At 36.6% G+C, this 25,464-nt stretch overlaps 2 protein-coding genes across 2 annotated transcripts in view; both read left to right on the top strand.

The window, feature by feature from the left end:
* The window catches only part of LOC144447870 (C-1-tetrahydrofolate synthase, cytoplasmic-like), a 91,747-nt gene extending 71,771 nt beyond the window's left edge, over nt 1–19,976 (top strand). Inside the window, exons 16-20 of the mRNA XM_078137996.1 lie at nt 11,379–11,518; nt 11,813–11,955; nt 16,579–16,756; nt 17,807–18,067; nt 18,414–19,976. Coding sequence (XP_077994122.1) covers nt 11,379–11,518; nt 11,813–11,955; nt 16,579–16,756; nt 17,807–18,067; nt 18,414–18,503 — 812 coding nt within the window. The 3' untranslated portion in view covers nt 18,504–19,976. The remainder of the gene's footprint in view (nt 1–11,378; nt 11,519–11,812; nt 11,956–16,578; nt 16,757–17,806; nt 18,068–18,413) is intronic.
* Nucleotides 19,977–24,503: 4,527 nt separating this feature from the next.
* LOC144453431 (uncharacterized) lies at nt 24,504–25,067 on the top strand. Its single transcript, XM_078144723.1, has one exon. It carries the CDS (start codon nt 24,504–24,506, stop codon nt 25,065–25,067), a length of 564 nt encoding a protein of 187 aa, XP_078000849.1.
* Nucleotides 25,068–25,464: the final 397 nt, after the last annotated feature.

Here is a 25,464-nt window from a genome sequence, read left to right as displayed (position 1 = left end):
ATACATGTACAACCCCCCCCCCCCCCACAAACACACACACACCAAACAGTTACTGGCCTCAAACATATATACAGGACGACTGAGAGATTGACAAAAATAAACTTCAAAACACTAACTAAATCGCTAGTCACACACCAAAATTACGTACTTTCCATGTTGTAGTTTATTTCACTGAATCACCAACAGGGTGAAGTGTAGAGTTTACACGTAATGATTAGTGGCTCATTCCATTTTGGGTGTGTGGGTTGGTTGTCAAACTTATAACACAAATGCTCTCAAATCTGAGCATTTATGCTATTTATTATTATTTACTTTGTAAACGATAAAACGTCATACGATAAAAAATACACAAGGTCACCATCCATTTCAGTTTCCCTTAGATTAAAAAATAACATGCTATGATCCAACCCTAGAGAGAAATGGTATGCGCCAAGTCATGTCCTTCAAATCTTATCTGTTACTATCTATAAACACAGGAAGTCATTCTGATTATGTCTAGGATTTGTCTCCTCAGCTAAGGGCTTCGATAAACGACGTAAATTTTCATCCTTCCACTAAATTGAGGTATCATAGTATTGAATGAATAGTTGTAAAATACTATTATATTCGCGATTAGTGGTGGGAGAATGATTTTATTCCGTATATTTTCCTAAGTTTTGTATCATTTTGATCGCAACTGTGTGACATGGAAAAGACAATGAAACAGTCATGAAATCAATAGAGTGTTGCATTTGACGTTTGATCACATCTAAGCTACATGTATTTTGTTTATATTACCAAGCCATTGTCATTGCATGTTCTTGGACAGCGGTATCAAACTAAGTCAAAGGTCATAATCTTTTGTCACACGATGTATTTCTTACGAAGAGTTTATAGCAGTTTTGTAGTCTGAAAATCATTCTTTTATGACCATTACATTACAAAGCAGTCTTTGATTAAATTTCACGTCATTTCTGTCATCATCTCGAAAAATGTAGCCGGAGAAATGACAAGAGTAGGCGGGTATTTTCTCCGGCGTCCGGCATATAATGAAACCCCTGCAGTAATGTAGCAGGATCTTACTAGTAATGTAGCAGGATCTCACTAGTAATGTAGCAGGATCATACTAGTAATATAGCAGGATCTTACTAATAATGTAGCAGGATCTTACTAGTAATGTAGCTGGATCATACTAGTAATGTAGCAGGATCATACTAGTAATGTAGCAGGATCTTACTAGTAATGTAGCAGGATCTTACGAATAATGTAGCAGGATCTTACTAGTAATGTAGCAGGATCTCACTAGTAATGTAGCAGGATCATACTAGTAACAGGATCTTACTAGTAATGTAGCAGGATCTTACTAGTAATGTAGCAGGATCTCACTAGTAATGTAGCAGGATCATACTAGTAATGTAGCAGGATCTTACTAATAATGTAGCAGGATCTTACTAGTAATGTAGCAGGATCTCCTAGTAATGTAGCAGGATCTTACTAATAATGTAGCAGGATCTTACTAGTAATGTAGCAGGATCTTACTAGTAATGTAGCAGGATCTTACTAGTAATGTAGCAGGATCATACTAGTAATGTAGCAGGATCTTACTAGTAATGTAGCAGGATCTTACTAGTAATGTAGCAGGATCTTACTAGTAATGTAGCAGGATCTTACTAGTAATGTAGCAGGATCTTACTAATAATGTAGCAGGATCTTACTAGTAATGTAGCAGGATCATACTAGTAATGTAGCAGGATCTTACTAATAATGTAGCAGGATCTTACTAGTAATGTAGCAGGATCTCACTAGTAATGTAGCAGGATCTCACTAGTAATGTAGCAGGATCTCACTAGTAATGTAGCAGGATCATACTAATAATGTAGCAGGATCTTACTAATAATGTAGCAGGATCTTACTAGTAATGTAGCAGGATCTTACTAATAATGTAGCAGGATCTTACTAGTAATGTAGCAGGATCTTACTAGTAATGTAGCAGGATCTTACTAGTAATGTAGCAGGATCTCACTAGTAATGTAGCAGGATCATACTAGTAATGTAGCAGGATCTTACTAATAATGTAGCAGGATCATACTAGTAATGTAGCAGGATCTTACTAGTAATGTAGCAGGATCTTACTAGTAATGTAGCAGGATCTCACTTGTAATGTAGCAGGATCATACTAGTAATGTAGCAGGATCATACTAGTAATGTAGCAGGATCATACTAGTAATGTAGCAGGATCTTACTAGTAATGTAGCAGGATCTTACTAGTAATGTAGCAGGATCTTACTAGTAATGTAGCAGGATCTTACTAGTAATGTAGCAGGATCTTACTAGTAATGTAGCAGGATCTTACTAGTAATGTAGCAGGATCATACTGGTAATGTAGCAGGATCATACTAGTAATGTAGCAGGATCTTACTAGTAATGTAGCAGGATCTTACTAATAATGTAGCAGGATCTTACTAGTAATGTAGCAGGATCTTACTAATAATGTAGCAGGATCTTACTAGTAATGTAGCAGGATCTCACTAGTAATGTAGCAGGATCTCACTAGTAATGTAGCAGGATCATACTAGTAATGTAGCAGGATCTTACTAGTAATGTAGCAGGATCTCACTAGTAATGTAGCAGGATCATACCAATAATGTAGCAGGATCTCACTAGTAATGTAGCAGGATCTTACTAGTAATGTAGCAGGATCTTACTAGTAATGTAGCAGGATCTTACTAGTAATGTAGCAGGATCTTACTAATAATGTAGCAGGATCTTACTAGTAATGTAGCAGGATCTCCTAGTAATGTAGCAGGATCATACTAGTAATGTAGCAGGATCATACTAGTAATGTAGCAGGATCTTACTAGTAATGTAGCAGGATCTTACGAATAATGTAGCAGGATCTCACTAGTAATGTAGCAGGATCTCACTAGTAATGTAGCAGGATCATACTAGTAATGTAGCAGGATCATACTAGTAATGTAGCAGGATCTTACTAGTAATGTAGCAGGATCATACTAGTAATGTAGCAGGATCTTACTAGTAATGTAGCAGGATCTTACTAGTAATGTAGCAGGATCTTACTAGTAATGTAGCAGGATCATACTAATAATGTAGCAGGATCATACTAATAATGTAGCAGGATCATACGTAGCAGGATCTTACTAGTAATGTAGCAGGATCATACTAGTAATGTACAGGATCTTACTAGTAATGTAGCAGGATCTTACTAGTAATGTACAGGATCTAGGATCTCACTAGTAATGTAGCAGGATCTTACTAGTAATGTAGCAGGATCTCACTAGTAATGTAGCAGGATCATACTAGTAATGTAGCAGGATCATACTAGTAATGTAGCAGGATCTTACTGGTAATGTAGCAGGATCATACTAGTAATGTAGCAGGATCTTACTAGTAATGTAGCAGGATCTTACTAGTAATGTAGCAGGATCATACTAAGGGCGGCCCTAATTTGCAGCTCCGACATCAGGGGAAAAATTTTTTTTAAAATTTTGACCGACCCCTGAGTACAGCAAAATTCTAACGTATTTATGGCGTCTTAACCCAGTGTTCTGCCAGGGCCGTGACCTTGTAACATTGGCCCCCTAAAATTACAAATGACGCACTAATTTTCCCTCCTTGCGTCTCTTTGGCGCATTCATTTTATGGCAGACATCAAAATTATGTAAGTCCAGGGCTGGGCCGGGCCAATCCCACAAGAAGTATACTTACTCCGTAAGGGAAAGTTTTGTTGATATCATATAAGATACAGTGACAACGCACAGTTCTATTGTTAACATAAAAAATGCCACAAAAAGATCAACTTTGATAAACTTAATCTACAAATTAAAACATTAGAGGGAGTAGATGAGACGTCAAAATTGACGTCTCTCGTCACATGTTTTGTCTACTGTCACTGTCGTGACCTCTGACCTACTCACTGACGTGGGCGAAACACTGAACTTGCTACCGGAACATCTATCTGCCACAGCTCAGAAGAAGTTCGTAAACCAAATTTATGGGACAGGTTGTGATTTTCATTTGTTGATGGGTTAGATTAATGGAAACAAAATGAATACATGTGTATTTTGATTCCGAAAAAACTGTGTTAGGGGATCATACCGAGTGTTGCATGATGTTGACAGTGACACATGTGAATGTTGGGCACTGAATCAAAGCGTAATCACCGGCAAGGCCACTAATAGACAGCCGATGCGTGTGCCCGGTCAGACATGAAGAATGAACTTGTTGTGCAAATCAGAAAATAATTACAGTGGTATATACAAAGCATCCCAACTTTGACGTTGTTGATAGTTTTAGTTAAAGATTCAAGTTCTGAGTTTCAAGGACACCTAATGTTGGCTTTCCGTATCAAGTTTACGGTATGTAACTATGCTGTCATTTGATATAGCAGGACCAAATCATGATACACAGCCAGTAACGGTAATTAATAAAAAAAAATAGATTATTTAAAAGATTGTTTGACTGTATTAATTGTAAGTTTTTCGTTCACATTTGGTACTTTTTAAAGTCAGGGATTTTTTTTCTTCAAAGTGTCATGAATATGAAGAGGGAATGATAAAACACATCAGTGTACTAACAGTTTTAAAAATGAAACAAGTGGTTACAAGTTTAGGATTTCTCAAAGTTTTTATTCAATCATATGTTCCCTGTGACTTATTTTGAAGTTGTTCTTTGTTCTTTTCTGAAAAAAAAGGGAATTATAAATTTGAGCACTGCTATTCATTGATATTCAGATTAAAAATTTTGACTACCTGGCTGTCCAATCTTTCTAAACAATATATAATATACTCTGTAGACATGACTTAAAATTACATAATCTTAATTGCCTTCTTTTTCTAAGGTGTAATGTGTAGTACACAATTTTCAAAAAATAGCTTACTGGGAACTGTTATTAGGAATGGAATTTTTTTATGTAGTTAGGTAATGGTCTATACGTAATGGAATATCTCAGACCACAGTATCTCTATAGTGGTCTGAGATAATATATATGAATATTTCATAGACAATAATAATTGACCCCACTCCCTGTCAAATGACACCACTTTTTACAACCAAGGGGCCTTTGTCCCCACTTGTTGGAAACCTTGGCAGAACACTGCTGTCTACTACCCCCCCCCCCCCCAAAAACCACCACCACCACCACCACCACCCCCTTTGTTATGTTGGAGCAGCATGTGTCTTTCAGGATCTTACTAGTAATGTAGCAGGAGACAATTGAAGTGTGAAATGACCTGCCATTAATGTCTTCCTGTTTTGAGTAGATTTTCACCAGACAAGACAACCCAGTACACAGACATTAATCTTTGCTATTTTCACAATTCACTGATAATGTATATTAAATTCAAGTCATCCTTATTCCTGTGACACATGCACCTCTAGTCTGTATTCAGCCACAAGTTATATTTTGTTATATTCGTAAAAAACCTTCTGAAATGTTTTATTTAAATACTAGTTGTGTGCGAATACATAACCTATAACATACAATAAAATAGTCAGCATGTATAATGCATATACTGAATGCGCTACTCACTCACTGAGGATTTGAACACATAAAATGTAATCTAGCGTCTGTACTATCTCCGAAATGCCCCCGAGTGGTTAACCAGGAACCCAAGTTAAAGTGTATGTAAATAGGTTTCTAAAGTTTCTGACTTTTTGCCTGCAAATGACGTAGTTTTCATCAATGATTAAAGATTTGTATGATATTTTTGTCAAAAGTACGATATTGATAGTGAAAAATTGACTTTTATGGAAATCTGCGATGAGCATTTTGCTTCGAGAGTCTTCGGAAAATTGCGTCACTGCTGGAACACAATCGCGGCATCCATTTTTTTTCTTCCGTAAGGAAGAGATGTATTTAGTGGGTGGAAGTCGAAATTTTGAAGACATATTTTGTAGGGTAATGGCAAGACTTGATTAGGTTTTGGTAAAAATCCTGTGAATATTAATGAGCAATTTACGTAATTAATGATTTCCAGAAATTAGGCTATATCTCAAGAATGCACACTTTAAATTCATTATACCTTGGTACACACATTTGCAATACCAAAGTGCACCTGTCCTGAAAATATTACTAATGTAGCTTTTAGTTTTATTAAGTTATTGGCATATTTTTGTAGGCCACTAAAAAGGAAAAAATAGTTTCTTGTCAGGAAATGTTGTCTAAAGTGGTGCGATTCTCAACAAATGTTAATCAATTTACTTATCATTACAGTTACTGTTCTTTTTATTTAGTACTTTACAGCAAGTGTGTATGTGGGGCAGATGTCAGGCTAGTTCATGATTGGTTTTTCAGTTGTCTTCACTGGTGGTAATTAATGTAGGGAGAGTTACTTTTGTGTTTTCAGACTGAATTGGCTTACGGAAGAAAAAGATAACGCGGGAAGGGGGGCGGGGGGGATACTTAAAGCCCAAGGTGCAACCAGGCTATGTATGGAAGTAGGTTTGTGCATGTGCAACGGAATACGTTTGTTTATCTGGGAGGAGCATTTGGTAAATCCGACCCAGGTAGTTTATCAACATAGTGGTTGTTCACACATATTGGTTACATGTAGTTCTTGCCTAATCTAAAGAGTCCCTTGTTATATATTTTTCAAGTGACAGTGTTTCTGCTATGGTTTTTTTCCAGTGCGTACGTACGGCCAGACATCCAGTCTTGGTGAAACACGTATTTCTATAAAGATATAAGCTTATATAAAAATTATAGCCCGAGAAAATTATATTTTGAGGGACCTGTTCCAAATTTGTATAATTAGTCCCCGCCGGACGAAGTCCGGGACGGGGACTTATGGATTGGGTTCCATCTGTCCATGCGTCCGTCCGTCCGTCCGTCCACAGCCGTTTCTTGGAGATGCCCGGACCAATTTTTTACAATCTTGGTACAGGGGGAACATACAATGACATACATATGCACGTCAATTTGTTTCATGATACAATCCAATATGGCCACCAAGCAGCCATTTTGTTTGCAAATTTTCCCTGTCTAAAGCCATAACTCAGACATGCTTGAACAGATCTCATTCAAAGTTGGTAGTAGGACAGTGTTCTATGACATACATGTGCATATCCATTTTCATTGTGATACGATCAAATATGGCTGCGTGGCAGCCATTTTGTTTGCGAATTTTCCATGTCCAAATCCATAACTCAGACATGCTTGAACAGATCTCATTCAAAGTTGGTATTAGGACAGTGTTCTATGACATACATGTACATATTCATTGTTGTTGTAATACGATCCAATATGGCCGCCTAGCAGCCATTTTGTTTGCGATTTTTTAATGTCCAAAGCCATAACTCAGACATGCTTGAACAGATCACATCCAAAGTTGGTATTAGGACAGTGTTCTATGGCATACATGTGCATATCCATTTTCATTGTGATACGATCCAATATGGCCGCCTGGCAGCCATTTTGTTTGCGATTTTTCTATGTCCAAAGCCATAACTCAGACATGCTTGAACAGATCTCATTCAAAGTTGGTATTAGGACAGTGTTCTATGACATACATGTGCGTATCCATTTTCATTGTGATACGATCAAATATGGCTGCCTGGCAGCCATTTTGTTTGCGATTTTTCTATGTCCAAAGCCATAACTCAGACATGCTTGAACAGATCACATTCAAAGTTGGTATTAGGACAGTGTTCTATGACATACATGTGCATATCCATTTTCATTGTGATATGATCCCCCATACCCGACCAATCCTTTATTGTTGTAGGCATGTTCCATGTCCAACAAGCAGACACAACATATCTAAGTCTGTTTGATTTAGGTTCACAAGTGTTGTTGCATGATCAGAGTAGTGATAATTCCTTAAAACCCAATCATAGCGGGGACTATGTTATTCTCAATGACTTTTCAAAGTTGGTATTAGGACAGTGTTCTATAACATACATGTGCATGTCCATTTTCGTCGTGATGCAATCCCCCATACCCGACCCATCCTTTATTGTTGTAGGCATGTTCCATGTCCAACAAGCAGACACAACATATTTAAATCTGTTTGATTTAGGTTCACAAGTGTTGTTGCATGATCAGAGTAGTGATAATTCCTTAAAACCCAATTATAGCGGGGACTATGTCATTCTCAATGACTTGTTGAAATTGTAAACTGATATTCTTGGGTACGAACTAACTTACTTACGTATCATTTGTACAAGGTACTAGATTACAGTTGCACACATACACAAGCTTTGGCATTTGGTCGATCATTACGTAAATTTGAAAACACCAAAATCGTTAGATAGATGACAATTTTTTTTTCTGTACACAAGGTAGCTAGCTACATGCAATCTCGAGTTTGGTAGAAATGTCATTGATGTTCCCGTTATTTTCCTTCCATGTTCTAATTCTTTGAAAGTATCTGTTATGGCTGTTTCATGATTGATTAAACTTGTATTTCCAAACCCAATGTCTCATCTCAGAAAAGTCAATAAAATCACAAACATGTGCTTCTCTGATATATTCCTATGTGTACGAATACCACCCCAGCTATTTCAAAACAAACACAAAAATGCATATGTCGTGGTGGGATGAGTACCGACTCTAGTTTGGTCTCCACTCTGTCTCCGTATGTTTGACTACAATGTCAGTCGATGTCATTTACATGACAAGGGTTAATGCCGGATAGTGCCAAAACATATGGAAACGATTTTTGAGAAATCTGGAAAGAATTTAATACGATTTCTCAACTCTCAAATTCGAATGAAACAAATATTTTTTGCTTTACATTCATCTCCACAACATGCACAGAGCTAGAGATCGTAGAGAACAGTTGACAGGTATAGGAACTAGACTAGGCAGTGATGTATGATCAATGTGTACAACATAGACAGTTGTCCTTGAGATTTGAGGATCAGAAATAAAAGTTTTAGATTTGTTTATGAATTACATCACTGTACCCGTCATCAACGTTGCTTATTATCAGTATCAAATGTCGCACTAAATGTTTCAAAAATGTCTTGCTTCCCGGTCATCAGAAAATTTAACTGAAAGTATGGGAATTCTTGATCGTAGTCGTCAAATGACTACGGGGTAAAACCGACTATTATCTACATCACTGCCTACTCGGTACTAGGTATGTCAACGACACAACTACTTGACAGAAAACACTTCGCGTGCACACAAAAAGTTGTATAATGAAGTTGTGATTTTACTAAGGAGTGTAGCAACCCAGAACGTATATTGATCAAACTCAGAACGTATATCGATCAAACTGAGGAACAGAGAAACATTTTTGTTTCATTGTAATGTCATTTTATTTCTGTAACAATATCATTTTCACATACCGTTCCCACATGTGAGCTTGATTTTAGGGTTAATAGAGTGCATACAGACCCTTTTGTTCGCTTGTATTGTTTGCATTTGGTATTTGGCATTTCACTCGTTGTTTATTTGCACCATTCACAGTGTCTTATCATGCTTTGTGTAACTTAATTTAAAAGCCTAATTGACAAGTGGGCCAACAGTTTTTACTAGACAAATATGAAACAAATTTTGCATCAGTTTGATGGTAAACCTGCTATATTGGCTACCAAACTTACTAATAGTTAAAGTCAGTTATTTCTACTCATGTTGCATCACTATATATGTACAAACAGTATATATGAAATATGAGAGTCATGTGAAACTTTTTCAGTGCAAAATGGGATGAAGATGTGAGGGCAAAGTCAGTGCTCCTTACAGCAGTTTGAATTTCCCGCATATGCAGACATTACCCATAATACTCTTTATATAGGGGACATCTGCCTTTTAAGTGATGGGCGCTGACCGGAAACAATTTTTTTCGGCCTTTAAAACTTTCTACGGTGAGTGCTATGCTAGAACATTTTATAAAGTTTCACATTACATGTTGTGGTTGGCCAGGAGATCACTAACAGCAATGAGCAAATAGCAATCAATGACAAAAAATAACTTATTTCATATGTTCTGTTGTATTCCAACAATTGTCTGTAGGAATGACAATCTCAAAACTTTGCCCTTACGGAAGGCATTCAGTTTAAATCTGGTTTAACCATGCCTTAACGTTGCCTGGTAGGGGGACGTCAACACTTGAGTCTACACTGATTTTCTCTCAAAAGATTTGGGAGTTCTAATCAGCTTGCTTCATTTCAACATACAGAGGATGAGTTTCCAAACGTTTTCAATGATGTCTTCGTACTGCACAACTCTCAAACTCATGAAAAACTATCATGAATGATAAGATGCTGCGTCCTGGTGTACTACATATTATATATACACTGGCAACAATGACGTTTCTTTTGTTGGCTGTGATTACGAGTCTTAATGTTGAATTGAAAGTTATTTCACCAGATAAGAAACATAAATTACACTTTCAAAGAACATACTAGTATAAAGTTACGAGCTGGTACCACATAATGGGGATTTTTAATTGCAATAGCAACGTCTTCATACTGGCCCATATCGCCGCAGTGATGAATAACAAAAACAAAATACACTCATACCATGATGCTACTAGGGTACTATAGTACAGTGCACTTCCTTTTAGATATATTCATGACCTTATTGTATGACTTCGGTTTCCTTGTCAGTGAATGAAGACCAGTCATTTATAAATGCAAAATTTAATGCATTGTTTGCAAGGTTGAGAGCAGCTGGATGTGACTGAGAGTGAGAACAGAGCCAGAGGTTCATCGGGCTGTATACTACTATATTCCTATCACTTGTTATGTAATCGGACATATTTGAAGTTCGTCATGAAATACATATTAAACAACTTCGGCAATTTCCGGAATTTTTCAATTTTTCGTAATTAATATCGTACTTTTGTCAAAAATGTGACACAAATCTTTAATCACCTATAAAAACTACGTCATTTCAAGGTAAAAAGTCGGAAACTTTGGAAACCTATTTACATACACTTTAAAGACATTCGATTCATTATTAACATAACATTTACATAATCATGTTGGACAGCCTAACAGCTGTTGACGCACAATCGTACATGTGACTTTTTACTGTCCACAGATAGATCTAACGTTATCTCTGAAGTGAACTGAACATAGTTAAAAACTGTGTATACTTGAGTTATGTCAATGAACAATGTAATGCATGTTTTATAAATGACCTTACACCTGCCTGTTGACATGGTCTGCATCTTGTACGTGTAGTCACGCAAAATGCTACATTTGTTTCTGTTATGCAATAAAGTAGGGCACTCATGGATAATTCATAGAAATGAAAATACGGTGAGTTAGAACAGTTGTCTACACTTCATGGAATGTCCTGTGCACACCGTGTTTATTAATTTCAGTGGCAACAAGAGTATTTAAGATAAATTACAAAAAAGTCTAGATGACTGTTGACAGACTAATGCATACCTTGTCATACTTCTAAATTGATATGTTACTTGCAGTAACTGAGGCTGGTTTTGGAGCTGATATTGGTATGGAGAAGTTCTTCAACATCAAGTGTAGATACTCTGAATTAATCCCCAATGCTGTTGTCTTAGTTGCTACTATTAGAGCTTTGAAGATGCATGGTGGTGGTCCAACAGTAAGTATGACAAGGAAAGAAACAAGTTTGGAAGGGTATCCCAAATCTCTGCTGATGTCTCATCAACCTCATCAGGGATGAACTACAGTTATTCCCCACTATTTTTTTTTGTTGGTTCAGCCAAGGAAAATACAAATAACCTATGGGGCCTTGTCACTATGAGTCGCAAGATGAGTAGTGACAAAACCCTTTGGTCACAAGTATTTTCTGGATCAATATTGTAATGAAATGATATGACAAAATCAGAAGAAGTTGGGTATTATTTGTTCATTTTCATTCTCTGTTTGTTTACAGGTGACTGCTGGACAACCTCTTGCAAAGGAATACACTGAAGAAAACTTGGAATTGGTGGAGAAAGGATTCAGTAACTTGAGGAAACAAATTGAAAATGCAAGATTCTTTGGAGTACCAGTAGTTGTTGCTATCAATAGCTTTGTGTAAGATTGTATTTCCAAAGTACACTGAAAAAACCTTTGCAGTCATATACATTTGTCCATTGTGATATTTACTGTGTTTCATGCCATATTAGATACGATGTTATGTTATGACACTGTAAGTGGTGTACTGTATTGTATAATTTATGTTATGACACTGTGGTGTACTGTATTGTATTATTTATGTTATGACACTGTGGTGTACTGTACTGTATTGTATAATTTATGTTATGACACTGTGGTGTACTGTATTGTATAATTTATGTTATGACACTGTGGTGTACTGTGCTGTATTGTATAATTTATGTTATGACACTGTGGTGTACTGTGCTGTATTGTATAATTTATGTTATGACACTGTGGTGTACTGTGCTGTATTGTATTATTTATGTAAGGACACTGGTGTACTGTACTGTATTGTATAATTTATGTTATGACACTGGTGTACTGTACTGTATTGTATAAGTTATGTTATGACACTGGTGTACTGTACTGTATTGTATAAGTTATGTTATGTCACTGGTGTACTGTACTGTATTGTATAATTTATGTTATGACACTGGTGTACTGTACTGTATTGTATAATTTATGTTATGACACGGCAGTGTACTGTACTGTATTGTATTATTTATGTTATGACACGGCAGTGTACTGTACTGTATTGTATTATTTATGTAAGGACACTGTGGTGTACTGTGCTGTGTTGTATAATTTATGTTATGACACTGTGGTGTACTGTATTATATAATTTATGTTATGACACTGGTGTACTGTACTGTATTGTATAATTTATGTTATGACACTTGTGTACTGTGCTGTATTGTATAATTAGTCCCCGCCGGACGAAGTCCGGGACGGGGACTTATGGATTGGGTTCCGTCTGTCCGTGCGTCCGTCCATCCGTCCGTCCGTCTGCACCTGTTTCTTGGAGATGCCTGGACCGATTTCTTTCAAACTTGGTACAGGGGCAACATACAATGGCATACATATGCACATCAATTTGCTTTATGATACGATCCAATATGGCCGCCTAGCAGCCATTTTGTTTGCGAATTTTCCATGTCCAAAGCCATAACTCAGACATGCTTGAACAGATCTCATTCAAAGTTGGTATTAGGACAGTGTTCTATGACGTACATGTGTATATTCATTGTTGTTGTGATACGATCCAATATGGGCGCCTGGCAGCCATTTTGTTTGCGATTTTTCTATGTCCAAAGCCATAACTCAGACATGCTTGAACATATCTCATTCAAAGTTGGTATTAGGACAGTGTTCTATGACGTACATGTGCATATTCATTGTTGTTGTGATACGATCCAATATGGCCACCTGGCAGCCATTTTGTTTGCGATTTTTCTATGTCCAAAGCCATAACTCAGACATGCTTGAACATATCTCATTCAAAGTTGGTATTAGGACAGTGTTCTATGACATACATGTGCATATCCATTTTCGTCGTGGTATGATCCCCCATACTTGACCCATCCTTTATTGTTGTAGGCTTGTTCCATGTCCAACAAGCAGACAGAACATATCTAAGTCTGTTTGATTTAGGGTCACAAGTGTTGTTGCGTGATCAGAGTAGTGATAATTCCTTAAAATCCAATCTACGATCCAATATGGCCACCTGGCAGCCATTTTGTTTGCGATTTTTCTATGTCCAAAGCCATAACTCAGACATGCTTGAACATATCTCATTCAAAGTTGGTATTAGGACAGTGTTCTATGACATACATGTGCATATCCATTTTTGTCGTGGTATGATCCCCCATACCCGACCCATCCTTTATTGTTGTAGGCATGTTCCATGTCCAACAAGCAGACACAACATATCTAAGTCTGTTTGATTTAGGGTCACAAGTGTTGTTGCGTGATCAGAGTAGTGATAATTCCTTAAAATCCAATCATAGCGGGGAGTATGTCATTCTCAATGACTTGTTTATGTTATAACACTGGTGTACTGTACTGTATTGTATAATTTATGTTATGACACTGGTGTACTGTACTGTATTGTATATAAAGTTATGTTATGACACTGGTGTACTGTACTGTATTGTATACATTATGTAACAAAACACAAATGGGTGAACATTTTCAAAGCATATTATAGATTTTGATTGAAAATTTTGATATTAAGACCAAAAATAGTAGTATAAAGGTCAAATGTCACAAATCAAATGACATTCATACGTACACTATTATTAATAGTGATTGCCATTTGAAATTGACCCATGGGTATCAGGGATATGGCTGTCCATGGATGGATGGATTGACATGGGTCATTCCTATAGCCCCCCGGCTAATAATTATGGTGATCTCAATTGGGTAAAAATAGCCCCAATGGTGTTGTAGCACAACTGTATTTGGTTGTTGTTATGGGCATGGTCTTGTTGCTAGGCATATTGCATACATTTTCTGAATCTTAATTCACTTGCCTACCCTTCCCAGTTTTCATCTTTGCAATATAAACCATCATTTGGATGTTGCTGTGTGCATGGTCTTGTTGCTAGGCATATTAACATACATTTTTTTATTCTTTATTCACTTACCTACCTGTCTCTGTTGTTAAACCCCGCCGGACGAAGTCCGGGACGGGGACTTATGGATTGGGTTCCGTCTGTCCGTGCGTCCGTCCGTCTGCAGCTGTTTCTTGGAGATGCCTGGACTGATTTTTTTCAAACTTGGTACAGGGGCAACATACAATAACATACATATGCACGTCAATGTGTTTCATGATACGATCCAATATGGCCGCCTAGCAGCCATTTTGTTTGCAAATTTTCCCTGTCTAAGGCCATAACTCAGACATGCTTGAACAGATCTCATTCAAAGTTGGTATTAGGACAGTGTTCTATGGCATAAATGTGCACATTCATTGTTGTCATGATACGATCCAATATGGCCACCTAGCAGCCATTTTGTTTGTGAATTCCCATGTCCAAAGCCATAACTCAGACATGCTTGAACAGATCTCATTCAAAGTTGGTATTAGGACAGTGTTCTATGACATACATGTGCATATCTATTTTCATTGTGATACGATCCAATATGGCTTCCTGGCAGCCATTTTGTTTGTGAATTTTCCATGTTCAAAGCCATAACTCAGACATGCTTGAACAGATCTCATTCAAAGTTGGCATTAGGACAGTGTTCTATGACATACATGTGCATATTCATTGTTGTTGTGATCCGATCCAATATGGCCACCTGGCAGCCATTTTGTTTGCGATTTTTCTATGTCCAAAGCCATAACTCAGACATGCTTGAACATATCTCATTCAAAGTTGGTATTCGGACAGTGTTCTATGACATACATGTGCATATCCATTTTCGTCGTGATACAATCCAATATGGCTGCCTGACAGCCATTTTGTTTGTGAATTTTCCATGTCCAAAGCCATAACTCAGACATGCTTAAACAGATCTCATTCAAAGTTGGTATTAGGACAGTGTTCTATGACATACATGTGCATATCCATTTTCATCGTGATATGATCCCCCATACCCGACCAATCCTTTATTGTTGTAGGCATGTTCCATGTCCAACAAGCAGACACAACATATCTAAGTCTGTTTGATTTAGGTTCACAAGTGTTGTTGCGTGATCAGAGAAGTGATAATTCCGTAAAACCCAATCATAGTGGGGACTATGTCATTCTCAATGACTTGTTATCCTTGTAATATGCATTATCACTTCACTGTTGCTAAGGGCATGACCATGGTTGCTAGGGCCAGTTGTGTCAAAATGTTTTGAAAAAAAATTGCTGATAACACCTCCAGAAACATCCCTACAAAGTTTCAGCCCCATTCACCATGTAATTTTCAAGATACATGATTGTTAGACCTAATTAGCATATTGCTGATGATCATATTGTGACTACATCTTCATGCACACATCCCTATAGGCATCCCATTGAATTTCATCCCAATCTGCTCTGTAGTTTTGCATTACTGATTTTCGACCAAATGGACACATTTTAGACCTAATTTGCATATCACTGATGGGATCATCAAGTCATGAATTCTTAAACTAGACATCCCTAAAGACACTCCCACTAAATTTCAGTCAAATCTGCTCAGTAGTTTTGGAATTATAGTTTTTTGATCAAAAAGATACACTTTATATTGCAAAGATGATGTGGGAATGGTTGGCAAGTTACTAAAGATTCCAAAATGTATGCAAATATCCCTAGCAACAAGACCATGTCCATAGCAACAGCTAAATGCAGTTGTCCTACAATGCCATTGGCACTATTTTTTGACCCAAAGTGCACATCTCTGATGCGATCATTTTTCTTTGACCAATTTCCCATCTACACACCCTAAGTAATATCCCCACCAAAATACCGAGACAATCAGTCTGGTGATTTTTGACTTTAAGTGGTTTACATACACACACACACACACACACACACACACACACACACACACATTTCACCATGCCTTTAGCACTGCTGAACCTTAGTTCAGTTGTGTTAAAAAGTATAGACTTTTTTGCCTTTTCAGCCACTTGTATTGAGAACAGATTAACACATTTTCTGTTTGTAGAGTTTGAATGGATATTATGTCTTTGCCAGGTAGACTTTTGTATTTTTTAAAAACAGTACTTTTGTTTTCCCACAGAACTGATACTGGCCCAGAGCTAGAATTGGTACAGAAGCTTGCAAGAGAGAATGGTGCATATGATGCTGTGGTCTGCAGTCATTGGGCACATGGTGGTCAGGGGGCCAAGGATTTGGGTGAAGCTGTCAAGAAAGCATGCCAACAACCTAGTAATTTTAAATTTCTGTATGATGTCAAGGTAAGCATGGAAGTCCAGCTAAAAGGAGAACAATACAAATGAAGTATGGAGTGCAGGATACCATGAACTAAATACTTACTGTTTCAGTAGAAAGTTTTGTAGAATTCAAAAGGTAGCCAGTCATAACGGCCCGTGACCATAACGGCCCGTGGTCAAAATGGCCCGTTTTTGGAACACCCGGTGGTCAAAACGGCCCGTTTTGGAAATCATGTAGTCAAAACGGCCCATAGTCAAAACGGCCCTGAACCAAAACGACCTGTGGTCATAAAGTCCCGTTTTGGAACAACAAACAAGCACATAACTCACGATCGTTCAGTGTCTCTCAGTCCGGAGCATGCTATAAAAACGATTTTCCAAGTAAAAAGTACCAGACATTGTCGGAAGATAAGAAAATTAGAATTTACATTAGGTAATGCAGGAATTGGTAATGGCTTCTCCTCTGTGACAAGCACAGCTGTTTTTAATGTATATTGGATAGTGACACATGATATTGTACATGTAGTATGATGTACTCAGTCCCATGTCGGTAAAGACGTAATACATGTAAGTGTTGACAACTTTCAATTCATGGTCAGTGAATAGCTCTGCCACTATCATATACCCAACGTGATTGGGTGAAATTGCTCACTTTTTTGTAAGCTGCGATCCTATTGGTCATATATCACGTAGTGACCTAATTACATTAATTATTTCACAACATGGCGACTTGTAAAAAGACTAGCGTAGCGATCACACTTGGAGGTTGGAATGCGCCGTATACAGTCATCTTATGAAGGGAAATATACATTTTTAGCAATGTTACATTCCTAGAAAGAATACTGATGTTTCTGTGATGTAAATAGCAGATTGAATTATGACATACCGTATACCGTCATACGGAAGAATTGAAGCTACGTATGTTGATGTGAGTCCACCCACGTGGAATATGTTTACAGTTACACATCGTTGTATGTACATGTACTACAAATTTCAGTGAACATTGAAACAGATATTGCAGTGTACAATATTGTTGTTTTCAAAACTAAATGTATTTACAAATTATGTTTGCAGCTACCTATTGAGGAGAAAATAAACATCATTGCCAAGAAGATCTATGGTGCCGATGGCATTGAACTTTCAGAAGAAGCTCAGAAAAAAGTAGACCGATACAAATCTCAAGGATTCAATGATTTGCCAATTTGTATGGCTAAAACACACCTGTCACTAACCCATCAACCTGACAGGAAGGGTGCCCCCACTGGGTTCACACTACCAATCAGAGATGTCCGTGCCAGTGTTGGTGCAGGATTTGTGTTTCCATTGGTTGGAAATGTAAGTAATACTGAATCTGAATTATGTGACCAGGTGTATATTTGCATGCCATCTTGAATTTTAGATAAACAGCATAACTTCAAACTTAGTAAGGTTTCTGCCATGCACTCATATGGTGTTTTGAAAGAATTGATGAATCTACATAATGCATTGATAGAAATTATCAGTTAATACGAAAGAATGTGTATATGTATGTGTGTGTTTATGAGTAAGTATCTGTGTGCATGTGTGTCCGTCTGTCTGTCAGAGGTGAATAACTTACATAGATTCAACAGACAGCCACAGAGATGAAGAGATGAATACACCAAATCTAAATACTCATCTAAATGCTGTTTATTTCTTACAGATGAGTACTATGCCAGGATTACCCACAAGACCATGCTTCTTTGACATTGACCTTGACCCCGAAACAGAGCAAGTAGAAGGATTGTTTTAGAGTTAGACACACTCAGATTTGGTACATGTAGAGTAACACCAGTTGGACATCTCCTTCAAATAGTTCAAAATTCAGTTTTATGAACTTATCAAACAAAATTGTTGACTAGATATGTTGTAAGATGATTGTTTATACACTGGAGAGAAGGTGCAGGTTTCCAATATTTTGGGTTTTTTTGTTTTTCAATGAAATAAAGTTTACTAATTTAATACCAGAGAATGATGAATATGATAAGTTTCTTTGAAAACCTAATGTTATTCTCTTTTCTCCTTTATTTTGACTTTGTTATTTTTTGTAATTTGTACAATCGATTTTGAGTAGTGAATGATTGCCGGAGACTGATTACAATGTAGTATACGCCAACAAAAGTTGACGTATTCCTTGTACGTGTAGTTCAAATTCTCTTTATTGGCCAATATATAAGTTTTCTTGATATCATACAGTGTTTTGACATTCATCGTTGCTCATTTCATTGTGCTGGGGCTTAATATTACAGTTTATGGATAATAAAGTAGGTCAAGTTAACTTGGGGGTAGATGGAATTATAAAAACTCAAGAAAGTAGGCGTTTATTTAGCAGAAAATAAAGGTGTTCCTATTCGATCATGTCATACTACTCTACTATTTGTATGTTTCACTGTAAGGGTTTGAGGAATTCATACCTTCTAGAGTTACCAACAAATTACTAGGCAAGTGTAAAAATGTTGTGTATCAGTAAATTTGATGAAATGAACAGATACATCAAAATTTCTGATATAAAATTATTGGCTTCTAATGTTGTATTTTACAAACCCTTCCACAAACAGTTGTGATCAGAGTGTTCCAATATTTCGATGACGAACAGCCATTTTCATCTGGGAATGAGGCAGTGACCTACAAAAAAGGTCATGACCTCAAGCCTAAGGTGGTGTAAAATAAAATGAGATCGTCAGTATTTTACAGAATGCTAAGGCTCCTAAATCTAACATCAGTCAAGCAGAGAGATCTACACTCAAACATCTCAGTAAAAATAAAGACCTCATTATACTTCCAGCCAACAAGGGGAAGGCAGTGGTTGGCATAGACGGAGCAGAATATATTTCATAATGCGACACCGACACATTACTAGCAGATGAAGATACATTTAAAGGTATAGACAATCCTACTAAGACATTGAAGAGGAATACAGAGAAATTTGAGGACAATCAAAAAAGCAGGCCACGTAGAGGCAGACACATATGATAAGATCTACCCAACTGCTGATGTTACTCTGAGGTTTTCACTACACCAAAAATCGACGAGACCTGTACAACCGACATTTGTAATAACTGCCGAAATTTGTAATAACGCCGATATTTGTAATAAAAATCACGTTTTTCATGTAATAAAATCGACATTTGTAATAATTGACGAAATTTGTAATAATTTCTATGAACGACAAATGTAATAAGAATTGCCGATATTTGTAATAAATTCAGAAAAAAGATGTAATAAAATTGCCGAAATTTGTAATAAAAAATTGCATTAAGTCCTTCCTTCTACACTACGAAATGGGTTATCTAAATAAAGAAATCCAAGAATGCAAAAGCGAAAGTAGATTCAACAAGTATTAATTGAATTGATGAATATACTAATTAATTGATCAATTAACCAAGTTATTAATATTTCAATCAATCCGCATATGTATGTATGTATGTATGTGATGAGGAAGCGCAAGAATGATTGAACAAATGAACGAACATAGAAATAGATGGATGAATGAATGAACTAATTAATTGATTAATTAATTAATGGGTGGATGTCATTCATTTGAACGAACTAATTAATTAAAAAATTAATAGCTGAATGTACACTGTATTATTCATTCAATTTGTGAGATTTGCCGCCACTGATATGAATAATTTGACTTATACCATCAATGTTTGAGTACAACCCCCTTTCATATCATTACAGCAGTTCTCTGTTCTTCGTCAAGTTTATAATGGGGTGTCTAGGCACGTTAGATAGTAGCTCATCATTTGAAATCTGATAGGGAAGGGATTTCAGGGATAGTTGACCAGTAGAGCTTGGAATGAGTTCTGATTTAGATGAAAGACAGAAAAATGGGAGAAAAAGTTCTCCCCAATCCCTTTCTCTAAAATAATTAATCTTATATTCATTTCAATTAAATCAGTATTTTGTATATTTCAATATTGAACTTCTGGAATGGTTTATAATAGCACAGCCAAATGTTGTTGTGGCCAATATTTATAACATAACAAAACTGTTTGTATATTTATATTTACAGATACTTGTACCAATTACGAGTACACTTGTAATAAAGTTGTTGAAAACTTACCAACATTTGTAATAAAATTGCCGACATTTGTAATAAACTAACGACATTTGTAATACAATTGCCGACATTTATAATAAACGGCCAACATTTGGAATAAAATTGCTGTCATCTTAAAGCTGAGTTTTAAGATTTTTAAGAACAGCATTTACATATAAATATATCTTATGTGATCGTACTGTAGATTGTGTGGAGTGAATTGATAGAAAACCCACTAGTTTACAATCAATGCCTCATCTTCAGCAATCCTAGATTTTAACAAATTAGACACCCGAATTTATGAAACTTTATTAAAATTTCCTGCATAATAACGTATTCTACAAGCCAGGGAAGTTTTGCGCCGATATTTAGCACCAAAATGGATACAGAACATATTTACTGTATCCTAAAAAAACACTTGTTTGGTTCCGATTACTCGACCCCATCTAGCTTTTCACTGCCGGCGCTAAACATTTTTTTACGTATTCGAGAAAAAATAAATAAAATCGCAAACATTGTGAAGTCTTACGAGAAATATTGGATGCAGAAACTGTCATCAACTTAAAAAGACAATATGAAACTGTTCTTCCAATCTGTATTGGCTGTACATCTGATAGGAAGAAATAAACAACACATAGAACATTTTGAAAACAATGGAAAACCTGAACTAGACACTCTAGACACAAAAAAATATAATAATTTTTTAAAAAAATGAAAAAAAATCTACCTACACCACCTATTCTAAAATTGAGTATAACCGGAACCACACTATTGTTTTTATTAGGCCTAAGTATAATTAATTCACGGACCAACATTATAGGACATCAAGTAGACCTAAGAACTCAGTTGCGCATGTCACCCGAACATGGTAGTACATGTAAGTAGTATAATAATTAGGGGTTTTAGCCCACTTTAACAGCATCCCCCATTTTTCACCTATTATAAGGTAAAATAAGTCTTAAAACTGTATTTAGATCAATTTAGAACCCGTTTAAACCAGTTTTAAGACGACATACTTCTTATTTAATCAATTTTAAGGCAAAATAAATCTTAGTAGCCATTAGTAACACATAGCGACTCATTGTATATACATCGTACACTCAATTAAACAAATAAAAACACAGAGTACATACACACAAGCATAGCATAAATTCAAAAATGTCAAACGAACAAAGTCAAAAACCAATCACTTTCGAAGATGATACAATCGAATCAAGTCCACTTAGTTCACTTAGTTCACTTTCTCTGCTTGATCCTGCTATTGCTAATCCTTCAGAGAATGGTGAGGATTTATTATTAGATATTTTAAATGAAAAAAGAAAGATCCAAGAGTTTCCTACAATCAAATGGAGAGAAGTTCCAACAGAAAAACCATTTCTGATTACTCGATATCATGAGGTCCATTCTTCTTATCATGGTCTCGGATTATGGATTTGTCTCAATAATCCAATAACTTTTAACAAACTTTATTATACTTACGCTCCTAGTAGAATGATAAATGAGATTCTTACAAATCTAAAACTGCCATTAATAGTTGTTTCACGTGGGTTAAAAAAATCTATGAGAAATCCAAAGAATTCGTATTATAGTTATACTCCAATGGATTTTGATGTAGTAAAAAAAAATTAATGGAAAAAAAGTTAAACAATAATTAAATAATAGTTAAATCATAATTTAATAATCATTCAAAAAACCAGATTTTTTTGGTTTATTTAACTTCAGTTTTAAAAAGATTTGACGCCATCGTAAACGCCACCAACTAAATCTCACTATCTCTGGATATTCTGCATTCCATTTATCCCAAAATCGTTTAAAAATTTGATTCTGTGAAAATGCTTCCATTTTCAACTCTGGTATTAGTGCAGCTTCCTGATATTCTCCTAAATATAATAGAATTGCTTTTATAATTACACTGAAGTTGAGTGATCGACATCGTGTTGGATTTATATAAACTTCATCAATTGATGGTATTTTAATTATATTTAAATGTATTAACATTACGTAAAGGTTAACAGGTGGTCGTCTCAATTAGCATAGGTGACCTGTATATAAGGATGCCTCAACGTCAGAGACTCTCGTTGCCATTCTGAATTTTGCTCCTCGTGTGTCATTTGTAAAAATTGCGGTTTTCGAAAATGGAGTTCGATGGTGATAAGCGAAAACCTCCTCAATGCAAGACTTGCAAGAGACCAGTCAAAGGACATGATGGTCCAACTGGAGAAGCCTGCAAGTTTGGAGTAGATATTGGTGTAAAACAGGAAAACGGTATAAACGAAGGAGCGGTTGGTGGAGAGACGATTGAGAACAACGATACTGATAGAGATGTATTGATGCGAGCTGTTGGTGAACTTTCCCGTCGTGTTGAGCACCTGACAATGACTGTTAATGGCATGTCTGAGGCTCAGTTGACTATGCAAGAGCGGTTGACAAAATATGAGAGGGATAAGGATTCACAGGAGAAGCTAATAAGGGACAATGACGCGCGAGAGCGACGACTAAAGCATGAATGTGATGAAGGCATATCTGCTTCTGCTTTTCATGTTTCTTCAAAGACTGCTTCGCTTGGAGCAACGGCGGGAATTCGGAATACCTCTTTCCCTGTCCAAGAAAAGACTTTACGAGCAGCTAAAAGTGGCGAGTTCATAGACTTAGCAGATCTGATATCGTTTCAAACGAACCATGAATTCAGTGACAATGATGTAACGGTAGAGCATGGCGAGTTTGTCATACGACCGCGAAGAAGGAGAAGAACAATATACAATTTTGATGATTGGCTGTCAGCATGGAACATTTATGAAAGCATTCTTGTAGCTGAACATTTGGTACCTTACAATGATTTATTATCCTATAGACAATTGATACAAGACTGTAATAAGAAGTATTCATGGTATTCAGTGTATAGCTATGATGTTAAATTTCGCTACAAACTTGCCAACAATCGTCAGTTGCGTTTCAGTTCTATTGATATTGATCTCTTTGTAACCACGTTTGATTCTTCCACGGTTAAATCAAGCAATAGAAAGTGTTTTAGATGTGGTAGTTTCGATCATAGAGTAAGAGATTGTCCATTTCCGCCGGAATATTCGTTGGCGGAGAATAAGAAGGAAACGAAGATATCAAAAAAGTATGAGAAATGGGTTCATGACGGAAAAGAAGGTTGCAATTTGTTCCAATCTGGCAATTGTCGATATGACAAATGCAAACGAGCACATGTATGTAAACGATGTCGAGGTCCTGAACCCGCGAATACATGTAAATGTAGCAGCTAAATCTCCTTTCAATTCCGATGTGTGGGAAAAATATCTTTCTTCTCACCCGAATAGAGAGTTTGTAAATAGATTGTTACATAATATTTCATATGGTGTTAATATACGTTTTAAGGGCCAAAGGGTCAGTCGTATATGTACCAATTGGCCTTCTTCTCTCAAATACCACGAGGCAGTTGAAAAGTATTTGATGAATTAGATTAGGAAGGGTCGTAAAGCTGGTCCGTTCATCTACCCTCCATTTGAAAATTTTGTTGGGTCGCCAATGGGTGCCTTCCCTAAGAAGCGCTCGAATCCGATCAGATATCGTGTTATTAATGATTTATCGTGGCCACCGGGTATTTCGGTAAATGATTCTATTCCCACAGAAGAATTTTCTTGTCATTGTTCTTCTATTGATGACGCGATAAAGTTAGTTAAGCATTACGGTAAAGGCACATTAATGGCCAAAACAGATCTTGCCGATGCATTTAGACATGTATTAGTTAGACAGCAGGACTGGGAATTATTAGGTTCTACTTGGTTTTTTCAGCATCCGTCAACTGGTGAGTCACAACGTTTTTATGTCTTCGATATGTTTCTTCCTTTCGGCTTGCGTAGTTCCCCAGCTTTATTCAATGAATTTGCGGATGGTTTACATTTTGCAATACAGCAAAAAGGTGTTGAAGCATTACTTCATTATCTTGATGATTTTTTCACTTGTGGTCCACCTGATACAGATGTTTGTTATTCAAATTTAGATAATATTTTACAAGTTTCCGCAGATTTAGGGTTCTCTATAAATGCTCAGAAAACTATACATCCTACTCCAGTCATGGAATTTTTGGGGATTATACTCGATAGTATCAAGATGGAAGCGCGAATTTCTGAACAACGTCTTCGTGATACATTGGTTGAACTTGAGGGTTGGAAGCACCGCAGAACAGCATCAAAACGCGATTTGTTGTCTATAGTTGGAAAATTAAGTTTTATATCCCGAGTGTGTAAACCTGGTCGTACTCTCTAAACTTGGTAAACATTTACATCACAGATTACGTATAACTAGTGCCTGCAGAAATGATATCGATTGGTGGCTTGAATATTTGCCTACGTGGAATGGCGTTTCTCTGTTCTATGACGATGAATGGTCAACAAACAGTGAATTGAACAAAGGTTATGGGGCGTACTTTGACGGTCATTGGTTCTCTTGTGAGTTTGTACAACAACATGTTGATATGCAAATAGCATGGAAAGAATTGTTTGCGATTGTTGTTGCGGCAGCTATCTGGGGGGAGTCATTTAAACGCAAAAGAGTTCTGTTTCTGTGTGATAACGCTGCTGTTGTTGCAATACTAGCCAGTGGTTCTTCAAAAAAGCAAAGACATGTGCCTTGTTCGTAGACTATTCTTCATATGTGCAAAGTA

Source organism: Glandiceps talaboti, chromosome 2, assembly GCF_964340395.1.
Source record: "Glandiceps talaboti chromosome 2, keGlaTala1.1, whole genome shotgun sequence".
NCBI classification, from domain to species: Eukaryota; Metazoa; Hemichordata; class Enteropneusta; family Spengelidae; genus Glandiceps; species Glandiceps talaboti.
The sequence above is the reverse complement of the archived record's forward strand: the minus strand, read 5'-3'. Positions and strand labels throughout refer to the sequence as shown.